A 13,153-nucleotide genomic window follows, 5' to 3' on the forward strand; every position below is an offset into this window, starting at 1 on the left:
TCTCATTACCTTCCTTGATTGTGTTCAAGAATAAAAAAGCAAAATAACCTTGGGCACCATAGAATTTTCGAACACCACAAAGAAAAGAAGAGAAAATCTTAGAATTGAGGAGAAGAAATTTATACTTAGGGGATCAAAAACCAAAAGCTAAGATCAAAACATACCTAGGGATTCAAAACCTTTAGCCTTCTTCTCCTTTTTTCTCTCTTTCTCTCTCTATTTCTTGTTCTCCCTTTCTCTCTACATCCCTCTATGTCGTCGGCCACCAATGAGTCCCAAGGCTATTTGGATTGCATTTTAAATTACCCCAGTAGTAGAAAACCTAGCCTAATGTGAATGAGAAAGTTCCCAATTTATACACCCTATCTTTCCCTATATTCCCTCTCCCAATCAATCCTTTAGTTTTGAAAGAAAAAGGAAACTTCCCCCTCTTCATGGCCTACCACCCTTACTCTCCCTCTCTCTCTCTACTTGGCCACTAAGGTCTATTCTCACTCTCAAATTCAACTTTCACTTACCCAAAATATCTCAAGGAAAATCCCCTCCACCTCACTTATCCATATCCTATCATTATATTCATTTGATTTCTATCAAGAAAAATAATACAAATAAATGAAAAGTTTCCCACTCAACTCTTCTCTATAGCTCACGTTACTCTCTCTCTCTCTCTCCACCCTTTCTTAGTTTCCAAATTTAAACTTGTGTGAACACAAGCGTTCTAGAATTTCCCCTCTTTATAGTTTTCTTTTCTTTTAAAAAATATGGAAATTAATATGCATGAAAATCTAATGCATACTCACCATGCATACTATGTACATACCCACACACAAGTACACAAGCCCACCACTACTAATCATGCACCCAATCAAGCCCATGCACAAAATTCACAAAATAATTTAAATAAATAAAACAAATAAAATTTTAATTCAAACAATTAACACTAAACACTCAAATAATTAAATTAAAATTGCTAACACTTAAATAATAAATAAATAATTTGGTGGAATACAATATACCATGAGGTCTAACTCCTTGTCACAGAGGGTATTCATCGCCTTAAACCTTTCATCAAAAGAATCCATGAAAGGTGTACGACAGAAGGGACCTGAAATGAGTTAAGACAAAATGACTCAAAGAAAAAAGCACTTACCAACCCTAGAGAAGCCAGAAGTAGAGTAGGATTGGTCCTCGTCGAGAAGCCACTCGCCTAGAAGAAGTGATCCTTGTAGTCCCGAGCATGGTTCTCATTGCCGCTCGGAGCCTTGTAACTTCACCCTGGGATCATGTGCTTCAACAAGGTGTAATACCCGTCCTGGTCCCCTTTCTTCGAACACTGCTGAAAGCTGTAGACATATAGTATCTCAGATGAGGAAGCTACAGGCCAGTTCTGTCTCCTATACAGAACATAGAGCCTGGCCAGCACCCGATATCCATTAGGGGACAGCTGGAAAGGAGCTACGCCGACGAACTTGAGGAAGTCGACATAGTACTGGTGTAATGGCAAGGTTGCACCAGCCTGGAGATGAGAGGCACTCCAGGGCCTGAGCCCGTGGATGTTCTCATGCGCCCTCTCGTCCTCTCGAGACAAGTGCACCAACATCTCACCAATCGTTCGGTTGCCGTTTGCCTAGCAATAAGACGATTCTTGCCAACCATCCAGAATTGCAGAGGAAGCCCAGGAACAGTTGAAGGACTGGGAAGCTTGGAAGAGGAGAGAGTTTTGGAGGTTTTGAATTTCAAATGGTTAAAGTGCATACTTAAAGGCAGTTCTTGAGTTTTTATACTCACAGAACCTGGGGTGGAAGCAATCCCACCCCGACCATCGGATTACCTACGACATAGGTACTCAAGAACAATCCAACAGTCAGAATCTAAAAGGCACGGATCATGATCATTAGCATTGGAAAGAACACCTTGGGCACAGGACGAGGGGACGCCTAGGGTACAATTGGATGTTTTTGGTCGTGGAGTAGACCCCTCATTTAATTGCACAAATTGATGAGCCCAGCAATGGGGAGTCAACACGTGGCGTGGATTTCCAGAGTGACGTCAAGGGAAGCCCAAACGTCTCCCCCCCCCCCCCCCCCCCCGAAGACCTTTTCAAATTACTCCTCAGTCTAAGTCTCCACTGTCTGAGGATGAGTGAAGACTTGGGGGGGCAAATGTTGTCTGTGTTTTCACCACCCGACATGTGACAATTAGGAGTAATTAGCAACAAGACAAGTCATGAGGTTCTCGGAGTGCGAACTCTTCCAGGAAACCCAATCTGGCCAAGTCGTGGATGTCTCCAAGTGAGGCCACGCCCCGAAGTAGGTGAGGCCAAGTCTCAGGCACGTCCCGAGCCAATCTCTAAGTCATGGATGTTTTCAGATGAGGCCATGTCCTGAGAGGCTCTCTTCACTCACCCATCTCTCAAGTCTAGGATTCTGGTCCTCTGGCCTAGAGTAATTGCCAGGTGTCAGTCACTGCGGGTATGGGCCACCAGAAGATCATCTGACAACTTTTGGTGAGCCTTGATTAGTGGTGTCGAGTTCGTACCCTCGACAATCGGCATTTCCCACAATGCCGCCTGACATGGGCAAGCGTGCACCGCACCCTAATAGTCAGAGGTATGTTCCCCATAAAGTTGGTACGCGACTTTCTGCAATGGTCCCTGTGTAATTCTCCTGGGTTGTGGTCTCTATTTAATGCAACCCTTTTTGTATTAATTCAGAATTAATACCCCAGAATGGGGGAAAATTGTATTAATGATGGATGATTAACACTAATGACCCCAACCTCTATAAATAGGGCTGGGGTATCTCCTTGCAAAGGGTTCAGATTTTTAGAGAGAGAAACTCTGTAGCTCAGTGCAATATATAACCTGCCTGAGATCTACCATTGAAGTTGGCTCAAACAAGCTTCAAGCTCACTAAATACTAGAGACTCGTGGACTATGGCTCTTTTATAGCCTGAACCACGTAAAACCCTTGTGTTTTTTTCTATTATTTTCTTTAAACTCTCAGATTAGGTTGATAGCGAAAAATGCAGTCAACAGTACCAGTTGAGGTTTTCTAGTCCATGGTTCAACACTTCAGTCAAGTCATTATGACCCAGAACAACAACTTCCAACAGATGCAACAATTTATGCAAGATGCAAATCCGAACATCCAAGATCCATAATTTCAGCCTGTGAACTTGGACATGAATATGATACAGTCCATGATGGCGAACTTTTCAGACTCGGGCCAATTTCCACCACAGCAGCCACAACCACCACAACCACCACAGTAGCCCGACAATAATGACGACTTTGAGATTAATTTAGATGACATTTAGTTTGGTTATATTATTCTTTTAAATTCATTAATATCTTGTGTTGTTTTTAACATTTTGGAGAGTATACTACTTATGTTTGTACTAAGTTGAACAAAATTATTTTTATCTTGATATCATATTAATATTAAATATTATTTTATTAATAATAAATTAGTTTTATTAATAATAAATTGATTTTATTATTTAGTTAAATAAATTGGTTTTTATTTATTTAATTAATATTTAATATTTTATTAAATAAATTTTAATTAATATAATTAATTAATTTAAAAAAAAATTATATACCTATAGCGATGACATGTCATCACAGTAGGGTGCTTGCTGAACACAATAATCTGATATTTTGTGACCCTACAGCGACGACATGTCGTCGCTGCAGGTATATAAACCCAGACACTTTACTGTGACGACATGTCGTCATTGTAAATGGTGGCGGTCCATGGACTTACTGCGACGACATGTGGTCGCAGTAGGGGGTTTTGAAATTTTAAATTATGTAAACACTTGTAGCGACGATATATCGTCGCAATAGCCTAGTTCAACCCAAAAAAATACATTTCCTATTGCGACTGACATGACATCACTGTAGAAGAACCTTACGGCAACGATATCGTTTTGTCGATACTGTAAGTCTCTACACATACAGACCTACAGCGACGTCGCTGTGGTGGCGACATGTCATCGTTGTAGGTCTACAGCAACGACTTCTTGATCTACAGTGACGACAGTTGTCGCTGTAGACTTATTTTCTTACATTGAGGGACCTTGATCCCCTAGCTGTTGAGCTCTCGGCAATCAAACATAGTCTAAACATTGCCTTGAGATTTAAGCTTTCTGGCTTTTCCATCTCCTCGGACTGCAAGGTGGCTATTGACATGATCAACCATATTTCTGCAACACATGGTGAATTAGACACAGTAGTGAAAGACATTAGAGATGCTCCTCTTGGGGTCTTGGGGTTAGCTTCAAAGGCTTTAACTTCAATCATAGATTCTCTAATGTTGTTGTTCACTGTATTGCCAAACATGGAATGGGGGAGTTCACTCTATGACTTATTCTGCTCTTTGTGCATATAGGTCTATTCCTTAGTTTGTGTTTTGTATCTCTCGTTCTACCCTAAAAAAAACTAAATATAAACATAATTACATTGGTTACATAAAAAAAATTAAATTGGTATATATCTCCATGGAAAATACAAGTAAAAAAAAGAAAAGAAAGTGAGTTAAAAAGAAAAACTCGTTAATTATCACCAAACTTTATTTTAACACTTCCCTCTCTTTTCTTTCTATTTCTCTCTCTTTCTTCATTATTTTCTTTTCTCCCACCAAAAAATTCGGCTTTAATATTTTTTCCTACTGCAGAGAATTCTTTATTCCCCCGATTTGCTGCCCCCATATATCTATCTCTTGCCTGAATATAACCCGGAATATCGAAATATCCACCGCCTAAGATCTCACGCTTACACGCTGGTCACCACTTGAATATATCAGGGTCAAAGATCTGAGATTAAGCACTCAATTTTACAAATCTCATATTTTCCTTTCAGGTCTTTGCTTGCCTTGTGATGGGTTGGAAATACAAGTCTGGGTTGTTCCTCATAGTTACTGTAGTTGTTATATGGGTTATCTCAGCAGAAGTCACCCAGGTGATTCAATTTTTTTTTTCTTTCTGGAGAGACCTTATTTGTGGCTTTATATTGTTCAAAGCGTGTTGGATTGAACATAGGTGAAAGATTCATTCTTCGCAATGATGCATATGTATTTGTATTGTATATCCTTTATGGGTTCTCAATTTTAGCTTATGGTTTTGACTTTTGATTTAATAGATTGGAATTTGATATGGATTTATACATATTTGTTTAATTTGTATATCTACTGTGTATACTTACGGAGAAAATGCTTTGTGGAATTTATAGGAAAAGTGGAAAAATTAAAATACTGTTAAGGACCCATGATTGTTAGAGTGAACTAATAAAGAAAGGCAGTGGATTTCAGACATTAATTTGGCTCAAGCTTGATTCTTTGTTAGGAGAGAAGTACGGTTCTGGAACTGAGGGACATAAGGATATTTAACTTGTTGGATGATCTTATGCTACTATTGTCCATCTAAAAGCTACTAATGAGTTATTTTTTAGTGGATACATTTTAAAATTGTTTCGAGTTCATATAATGGTTAAATAAAGTAACCGTTGGAAAAACTGTGACCTGTTTGAAATATGATGTCATTCGTAAGTTCTTACATTGGGGACTAATGACTGTGAATTAATCTGTTTAATCCTTTGGCCCTTTTTGTTAAGAGCTAGTGTACAAGCATAAATTGACTTAATTTATCTGTTTTAAAATTGGGTGGTTTATGTACAAATGATTTATATAATTATTTCTTACAGTGTGCTTGTGCCAAGTCCTGTATTATGCCAAAGTTTTTTTTTTTTTCCTAATTGACCAATATTTTGTTTGTATAGGACATATTTATGGACTATAAGCAGCCATTTGCGGTAACTTATCTTGGAGCTTCTCTTATGGTAGTTTATCTCCCAGTAGCATTCCTTAAGGATTGGTTGTGTAGTTTACTAAAACGTCGTTCTTCAAAAGGTGGCAAAAATGCAGAAAGCATGAATGAATTTTCTTCTGGATTTAGTTCTCCTTTGAAGTATGGTGGGCAGAAAGAATATGAACTGGAAAGTCAAGGGATGTTAACTAGAAAAGATAGTGAAGCAGACCTTTCACCCCCTGCAGAAGGAAGACTTTTGGTTTCTAGACACAAAGATGAATTACATGTGCTGAAACAAGAGAGAAAGCTTACAACAAGGGAAGTTGCTACATATGGGTTCTACATAGCCCCCATTTGGTTTATTACAGAAGTAAGGAACTTCCTAAGGCTGCTCTTTTGAAACCAGTCAACTATTACATATCGCTCTTTTGAAGCAGTAGTCTTCTGGGCTTATTTTAAAACCCACATATATTTCCCTATATAGTGGGAAAAAAAATTCAACTATACTTGCTTTGATGCAGTGGTGTCAAATTCTTTTTGAATGAACAGGTCAAAAGCCTTACGGCAATATTAGAATTTCTAACAATTTGGAACTTTATTTATAAATGGAATTACTTTGTTGGTTGCAGTACTTGTCAAATGCTGCGCTTGCACGCACGAGTGTCGCAAGTACAACTGTATTATCCTCTACTTCAGGACTCTTTACACTTTTCATTGGAGCATTTCTTGGCCAAGATTCTTTGAATGTAGCCAAAGTTGTTGCTGTTTTTGTTAGCATGGCTGGTGTTGTAATGACAACTATGGGAAAAACTTGGGCTACTGATGATTCAAAATTAGGATCTTCTGCGTAAGTTCTAGCTTACCTCATGGATCTGGATTATACAATACATCTTAATTATTCACGTATAATTTAGTGGAAGGTTGAGCATCTCTGCCATCTCATATGGAAGCAGTGTACATTTTAAGTCGAATGAATGCTGGATTTGCATGTACTGAGTTTTCAAAATATTTCAAGTTTGCAACTTGGCAGGCACTGTATGCAAGTGTGGTTAGGTGCATTTTATGAAGAAGATATACATAGGAATGAAATAGAACCTCAGCAAGGTTACAATAGACATTAGTTCTGTAAGGAATGTGATATGGGATGAATTTCAGTAGATAGCCAATTTTCATATATTTTTCAGTTTTTCTCATAGTTATAAATTCATGTACAGTATGTGTGCTATGCTTTTACACTTTAAAATTCTGTAGTAGGATTAACTTTGACGGTTGATATATATGTGCTCAGCAATGGGGAACGTTCTCTTGTTGGAGATGTTTTTGGCCTCCTCTCGGCTATGTCATATGGTCTATTTACAGGTTGTCGAAATTTGACCAAAGATATATGTATTTAATTTCTATTAAATTTGGAATTTTTTAAATTAATTAGACAGTAAAACTTATGCTCATGTTTATGTTGATGTTCATATTGCAGTGCTTCTTAAAAAGTTTTCGGGTGAGGAAGGAGAAAATGCTGATGTTCAGAAGTTGTTTGGATATATTGGATTATTTACGCTTGTAGCACTATGGTGGCTTGGTAAGTGCTCCGTTGTCACACTGAAAGTCATTACAGGGTTCTTCGTACTGTGATTTTTTTTTCTAAAAGTTGACTTGGCTGTTTTATCCTACTTTGCTTAAGCCTCTAGAAGCATCTTGCTTTGCTATTAAATTATGGTGTTTTAAACTCTCCCACTCACCCTTCACATTAAGCTTTATTTTATGTGAAAGAATCATGCAGCATTGTTTTGCATGATTGAGAAATACGTTTTGTTTATGCTTTATCCAGTTTGGCCATTGACTGCTTTGGGAATTGAACCAAAATTTACGATTCCTCACTCTCTCAAAATGGACGAAGTTGTTCTTGCCAATGGCTTTGTTGGAAGTGTACTCTCAGACTACTTTTGGTACGTCGTCTAATAGCCTCTTCATCGAACTAGTGATTTGTCATCTGCTTTTTATTTTTTCCTTTTTCTCTTTCTTATTTAAGACTTCTATCCACACAGGGCATTGTGTGTAGTATGGACAACTCCACTGGTGGCGACCCTAGGCATGTCACTCACCATACCTCTTGCAATGGTGGCTGACATGATGATCCACGGCCGTCACTATTCAGCAGTTTACATTCTTGGCTCGGCTCAGGTGTGTTCTCTAAAATATGAATTTAGTTGAAATTCACAGGAGCTAGCTGCAAGTTTGAACTATTTGTATGTGTTTGTTTCTTTTGTGGTGTTCAGGTTTTTGCTGGATTTGTAATAGCCAATATTTCGGATTGGTTCTCCAAGAAGTTGGGCTTATAGCATTTTGTTCAAATTTTCAAAGGATTAGTTTGGCCACCTTGAGTCTTATATGGAGGTAAAAGAGACTGCCTCGATATGGAGTATTGGAATCTGTTCAAAGGAAGAAAAAAAAAGACGATTAAATTGATATGGTTCTAGATTGTGGAAAAAAAATGCAACAACCTAGGCTTGTGTTTGTCCTCTCACCATGGTCTGGTTTGAGTGTTGATCCCATAATGTAATAATTTTTTTTTGGGGGTCTTGCATACCCTCAGTTTTTTCAGTGTATACAAAATTTGTTCAGACTGATTGATATTTGACAAGGATAAGTTCAATTTAACTTACGGATTATCACCATGTACCAGACCCTGTTTTGTTCTGCTACAGTGTATGTGTGTAGTATATATTGGAAAGAAATTCTCGTGTGTTTGGAACAGAAAGATCATATTTAGAATTATTATTGGCCAGCAACAGTTTTATATATAGTATTAACTAAAATATTGTGATAAATTCCAAACAAAAGAGCATATAATTAATAATGAAGGAAAAGATTCAGATTACTTCAGTGCGAGATGAGTGGCATAATTCAGAGTCATCTTGGAAAAAACAGAAGAGAAAAGAAAGTGTGACGGTAATGAAAGGATCCGTATGCAAGATATTTTCTTGCTCAAAAACACATTGTAAATTTGCAAAGGGAAATTTTACACTATATGCATCATAATATAGTTAAATTTTTAAACACGCCATCATAAAAATTCTCCCACTAATGTGCCCCCTCTCCTATTTTGGACAAAAATACCCTCATCAGTAAAATTTAACACTTCACACATTTCTCTCTCTATCTCTCTCTCATCCATCATTTACAGTAATTTTCACAGCAACCCATTGTCGAATATACTGAAATCGGTGAAGAAATTGGACTGCTCGAATCTGGAAGTTTCATTTCAAGTGAAGAAATTGTCATTCTTGGCATTTTTTAAGATAAAAAAATCATGGGTAAGTATCATTTCATTCTATCTACTTGTAAATATGAAATGTTATGGTTAGATATTAGATTCGAACTGTTCCGCTGTTGAGTGTGATATTTTTTATGCATTTTTTGATCTTTTATTTGGATCTGGAAATATGTGGGTGCCATTCCAAAATCGATGGTAAATCGATGACATTTTGATGGTACATCAATTGCATTTCGATGGTACATTGATGGAATGTCGATGCTGGGGCGAACATCTAATTTAGATGTTATTTTCGATATAATATCGATGGTATATCGATGTTGAATCGATGTCATATACGTTGATTTGGTTCAACATCGACATGGCATCGATATACCATCGAAATGGAATCGCGTACAGATAGCAACCATCAGCATCGATTATGCATCGATGACATTTCGATGGTATATCGATGAAATTTCGATGTTGGGGCGAACATATAATTTAGATGTTATGTTCGATATAATATCGATGTTGAATCGATGCCATATATGTTGATTTGGTTCAGCATCGATATGACATCGAAATGGAATCGCGTACAGATGGCAACCATCAGCATCGATTATGCATTGAAATGTCATCGATGTGGCATTGATGTTGAACTGCAATACAAATTTTCATAGGCATCGATTCATCATCGATTACACTTTATTTTTATAATTTTCTTATGCTTTTTTTTTTGTAAATTCGCAGGTTCCAGAGTTAATATAATTGTTTCTTACAACGGTGTTTGGGAACGGAAAGGAGAGAAATTGAATTTCAAAGCTGGTTTGAACACTATAATACAAGTACCAATTGATGTTGGTTACATAGAATTATTGGAGAAGTTGTATTCAAAGCTGAAAGTGGATAGGTCATTGGTTGACTTAAAGTTGGAAGTGTCGTTTATATGCAATGATTTTAGCATAGATCCCATTGAAATCACAGATGATGAAGGAGTTAGTGCTCTTACTCTTGACAATTCGAAGTCCTTAAGACATCAGGTTCCTTTATGCGTTAGTTCGATTGCAAAGAACATTGTTGTTCTTAATCCATCTCCTAGAGTGAGTGTTAATATGGAAAATAATAATCAATCCTGCACGGCTGTTCCACAAACAACTCCTGGGCCAAGTGTATGCATGGGAGATCCTAGTCATAATGAAACTTTTTTCCCCCAACAAATCTCCCGCATGATGATGGGTATGAGCCTTATGTCAATGATGATCCAGTTGCCCATTTTGGTGATGATGATGAAAGAGTTGAGGGGTGCAGTAGTTCTGATGATAACTCCGAGGATCGGTTGTCGATGCTACCTGTGGTTCAACTAGATAATTTAAATGTACGACCCTTGCCAAGACATCAAGAAAGCCAAGGAAGGAGGACTACTAGCTCAGAGAGCAGTCGTCCAACTACACAAGAGGATAGAAATAGATGGATCTCCGGCATATACTGCTGAAGATATCCCATGCCCCTCTTATGTTATCCCCACGTTATCTGGAGTGAGTTGTGGAGTAATAGAAGTTGGGAAGGTTTTTGAGAACAAGATAGAGTTGAAGACGAAGGCACACTTGTATGCAATGAAGCAGAACTTCGAGTTTGTGGTGAAGAAGTCAGGTACTGAAGTTTGGTATATCACTTGCAAGGATCCTGATTGTGGGTGGAGATTGAGGGGGAAGAGAATGCCTAAATCTAATATGTTTGAGATAACTCATTTCACCAATAAACACACTTGCTCACTTGACCTCCGACATAAAGGCCATCGTCAAGCTGCACCTCGAGTTATTGGTCATTGCATAAAGAAAATATATCAGACTGGATTGAATGCGTACATGGCAAACAAAATAAGAGAAGACATTAAGAATGATTATGGCATTGAGTTGTCATATGGAAAAGCTTGGAGATGCCGAGAGAAGGCTCTTTCTTATGTCAGAGGGACATTGGAAGAATCCTACCAGAAGTTACCATCGTACTTGTTCATGCTTCAACAGAAAAATCCCGAGACATTGACATATTTTGTCACTAAGGAGTATCGGTTCAAATATTGCATTTTCTCACTCAGAGTTAGTAGAAGAGGGTTTCGTACATGTGGTCCTGTGTTATGTGTGGACGACACTTTTTTAAAGACAAAATACGGTGGGAAAATGTTATGTGCAGTCACGCTGGATGCAAATAACCATCTATATCCAGTTGCATTTGGTATTGTGGATAGTAAGAATCATGATTCTTGGAAGTATTTCATGTCAAAGCTAAAGGAAGTGATTGGGGAAGTGGAGGACTTGGCGTTTGTATCTAACAGGCATGCAAGTATTACACATGCCTTGGAAACTATTTTCCCCAATGCCTATCACGGTGCTTGCTACCACCACATTAGTATGAATGTGGTTGCTAAATTCAAGACTGATCATTGTCATGTGTTGATTTATAATGTGGCACATGCTTTTAGGAAATCTGAGTTCCACGCTCACTTCGAAAAAATAAAATCAAAAGACCCAACTATTGCTCAATACCTAGAAGGCATGGGTTTTGATAAGTGATCCCATGCTTACTTTCCTAGAAATAGGTATGTCATTGTGAATTATATTTTAATTTATGAAATCTTGTAAATGCACGTTACTATTAAATGTTAGTTTTCCTGGATACTATGTATAATATAATGACAAGCAATTATGCTGAAAGTTTCAACAATAAGACCCGGGACGCTAGAAGCTTTCTGATAACTACATTCGTCGAATTTATTTGCTTCACACTGCAGTCTTGGTTCTGTGATAGGAGAGAAACTAGCGAGAAGACAACTACAACTCTTGCACTGACCTATGAGAAAGATTTGGTGGATATGGCTGAGAAAGCTTGATTCTTGATCCCTTATGCAATAGGGAGGCATGAGTTCCATGTGTTAGATGGTGAGCTGAATGGTGAAGTCGACCTCCTAAATAAGACATGCACATGTGGCGTGTTTCAGCTTATTGGTATCCCATGTGTGTCATGCACTATCTGGATCCCTTAAGCAAGGGGTGAACTTTTATTCGCTATGTTCAGATTACTTTAAAATTGAGACATGGAGGTCCTCTTACACAGAATCTATATATCCTACTGGTAACGAGGAAGTAAGGATTGTTCCACATGACATTATGACAATAAAAGTGAGAACACCTGCGCAAAAAAACCTAGTTGGTCGTCCAAAGAAGAAACAAGGTAGGCCTAAGAAGAAACGACATCTTTCCAATGGAGAGAAAGTGGTTGTAGAACGCAAGTGCAACATATGTGGAGGTCTAGGCCATAATAGGGCAACTTGTAAAGTTCGTGTTTGAAATTTATGGCATCGATGTTAAAATTTTTATTTGGGTACTAATGGTCTTTGTTAATCTTTTTATTTGTGTATTAATGGATTTTGTTAATCGAAATGACATTGTTTATATACAAAACTAAGGAGAAATATACTATTGTGTATCATTGAATAGCCATTGAAATGACATTGTTTATATACAAAACTAAGGAGAAATCAAAATAAATGTTCTAACATATAGAAAAAGTAAAGGGTACACATTCTCGTAAAAAATGTCGATAAATAACCCTGAAGTACTGAATGTGGTCCTCGATGGCATATGATAAGGGAATGTCTCCAAGAATATACTCCAAGTGCTTGATGGCGAATACGTCGCAATCTCCGCTGAAACCAAGAAATTGCATTTGTGAGTGTATTGAAAATTAAAGGAGAACAGTGTAATGCCCCGAATTCTTCGTTGTGGTTTAATGGCGGGATTAGTAGGCTGGGAGGGCCATAACTGTTTAATTATGCCATTAAATGATAATATGCATGTTTATATGAATTATATTATAATATGATGTTATATGCATGCATGTGGGTCCACATTTGAGTATTATGATATTTTGATAATTTGGCCCGTTAAGGGTATATTTGTATATTTGGGTGCATATTGTGGTATGTGAATGAGATCCCATTATTATGGAGATATATTCGAGCTATTCGGCATGAGACGGTCCTATATAATGGATTAGCGGTTTTGTCATAACGGGGTCAATTATTGGGTAATAAGA

General features: G+C 37.6%; 2 protein-coding genes across 3 annotated transcripts; both read left to right on the top strand.

Moving 5' to 3' along the window:
• The first annotated feature begins 4,587 nt into the window (after window positions 1-4,587).
• Window positions 4,588-8,480, top strand: LOC133803253 (uncharacterized vacuolar membrane protein YML018C). 2 transcript variants are annotated; one of them, XM_062241222.1, is made up of 9 exons: window positions 4,819-4,963; window positions 5,780-5,812; window positions 5,910-6,178; window positions 6,438-6,655; window positions 7,097-7,167; window positions 7,283-7,384; window positions 7,634-7,751; window positions 7,851-7,986; window positions 8,082-8,480. In XM_062241222.1, the coding sequence occupies exons 3-9, from the start codon at window positions 5,930-5,932 to the stop codon at window positions 8,142-8,144; spliced, it is 957 nt and encodes a 318-aa protein (XP_062097206.1). In that variant the 5' UTR covers window positions 4,819-4,963; window positions 5,780-5,812; window positions 5,910-5,929; the 3' UTR covers window positions 8,145-8,480. The 2 variants fall into 2 exon arrangements, with proteins under 2 accessions (XP_062097205.1, XP_062097206.1); XM_062241221.1 differs by having other exon boundaries at window positions 4,588-4,963; window positions 5,780-6,178.
• Window positions 8,481-10,434: 1,954 nt separating this feature from the next.
• LOC133806755 (uncharacterized) lies at window positions 10,435-11,631 on the top strand. The gene is made up of 2 exons (XM_062244844.1): window positions 10,435-10,711; window positions 10,853-11,631. The coding sequence occupies exons 1-2, from the start codon at window positions 10,435-10,437 to the stop codon at window positions 11,629-11,631; spliced, it is 1,056 nt and encodes a 351-aa protein (XP_062100828.1).
• The last annotated feature ends 1,522 nt before the right edge of the window (window positions 11,632-13,153 follow it).

Source organism: Humulus lupulus, chromosome X, assembly GCF_963169125.1.
Source record: "Humulus lupulus chromosome X, drHumLupu1.1, whole genome shotgun sequence".
Classification (NCBI taxonomy): Eukaryota; Viridiplantae; Streptophyta; class Magnoliopsida; order Rosales; family Cannabaceae; genus Humulus; species Humulus lupulus.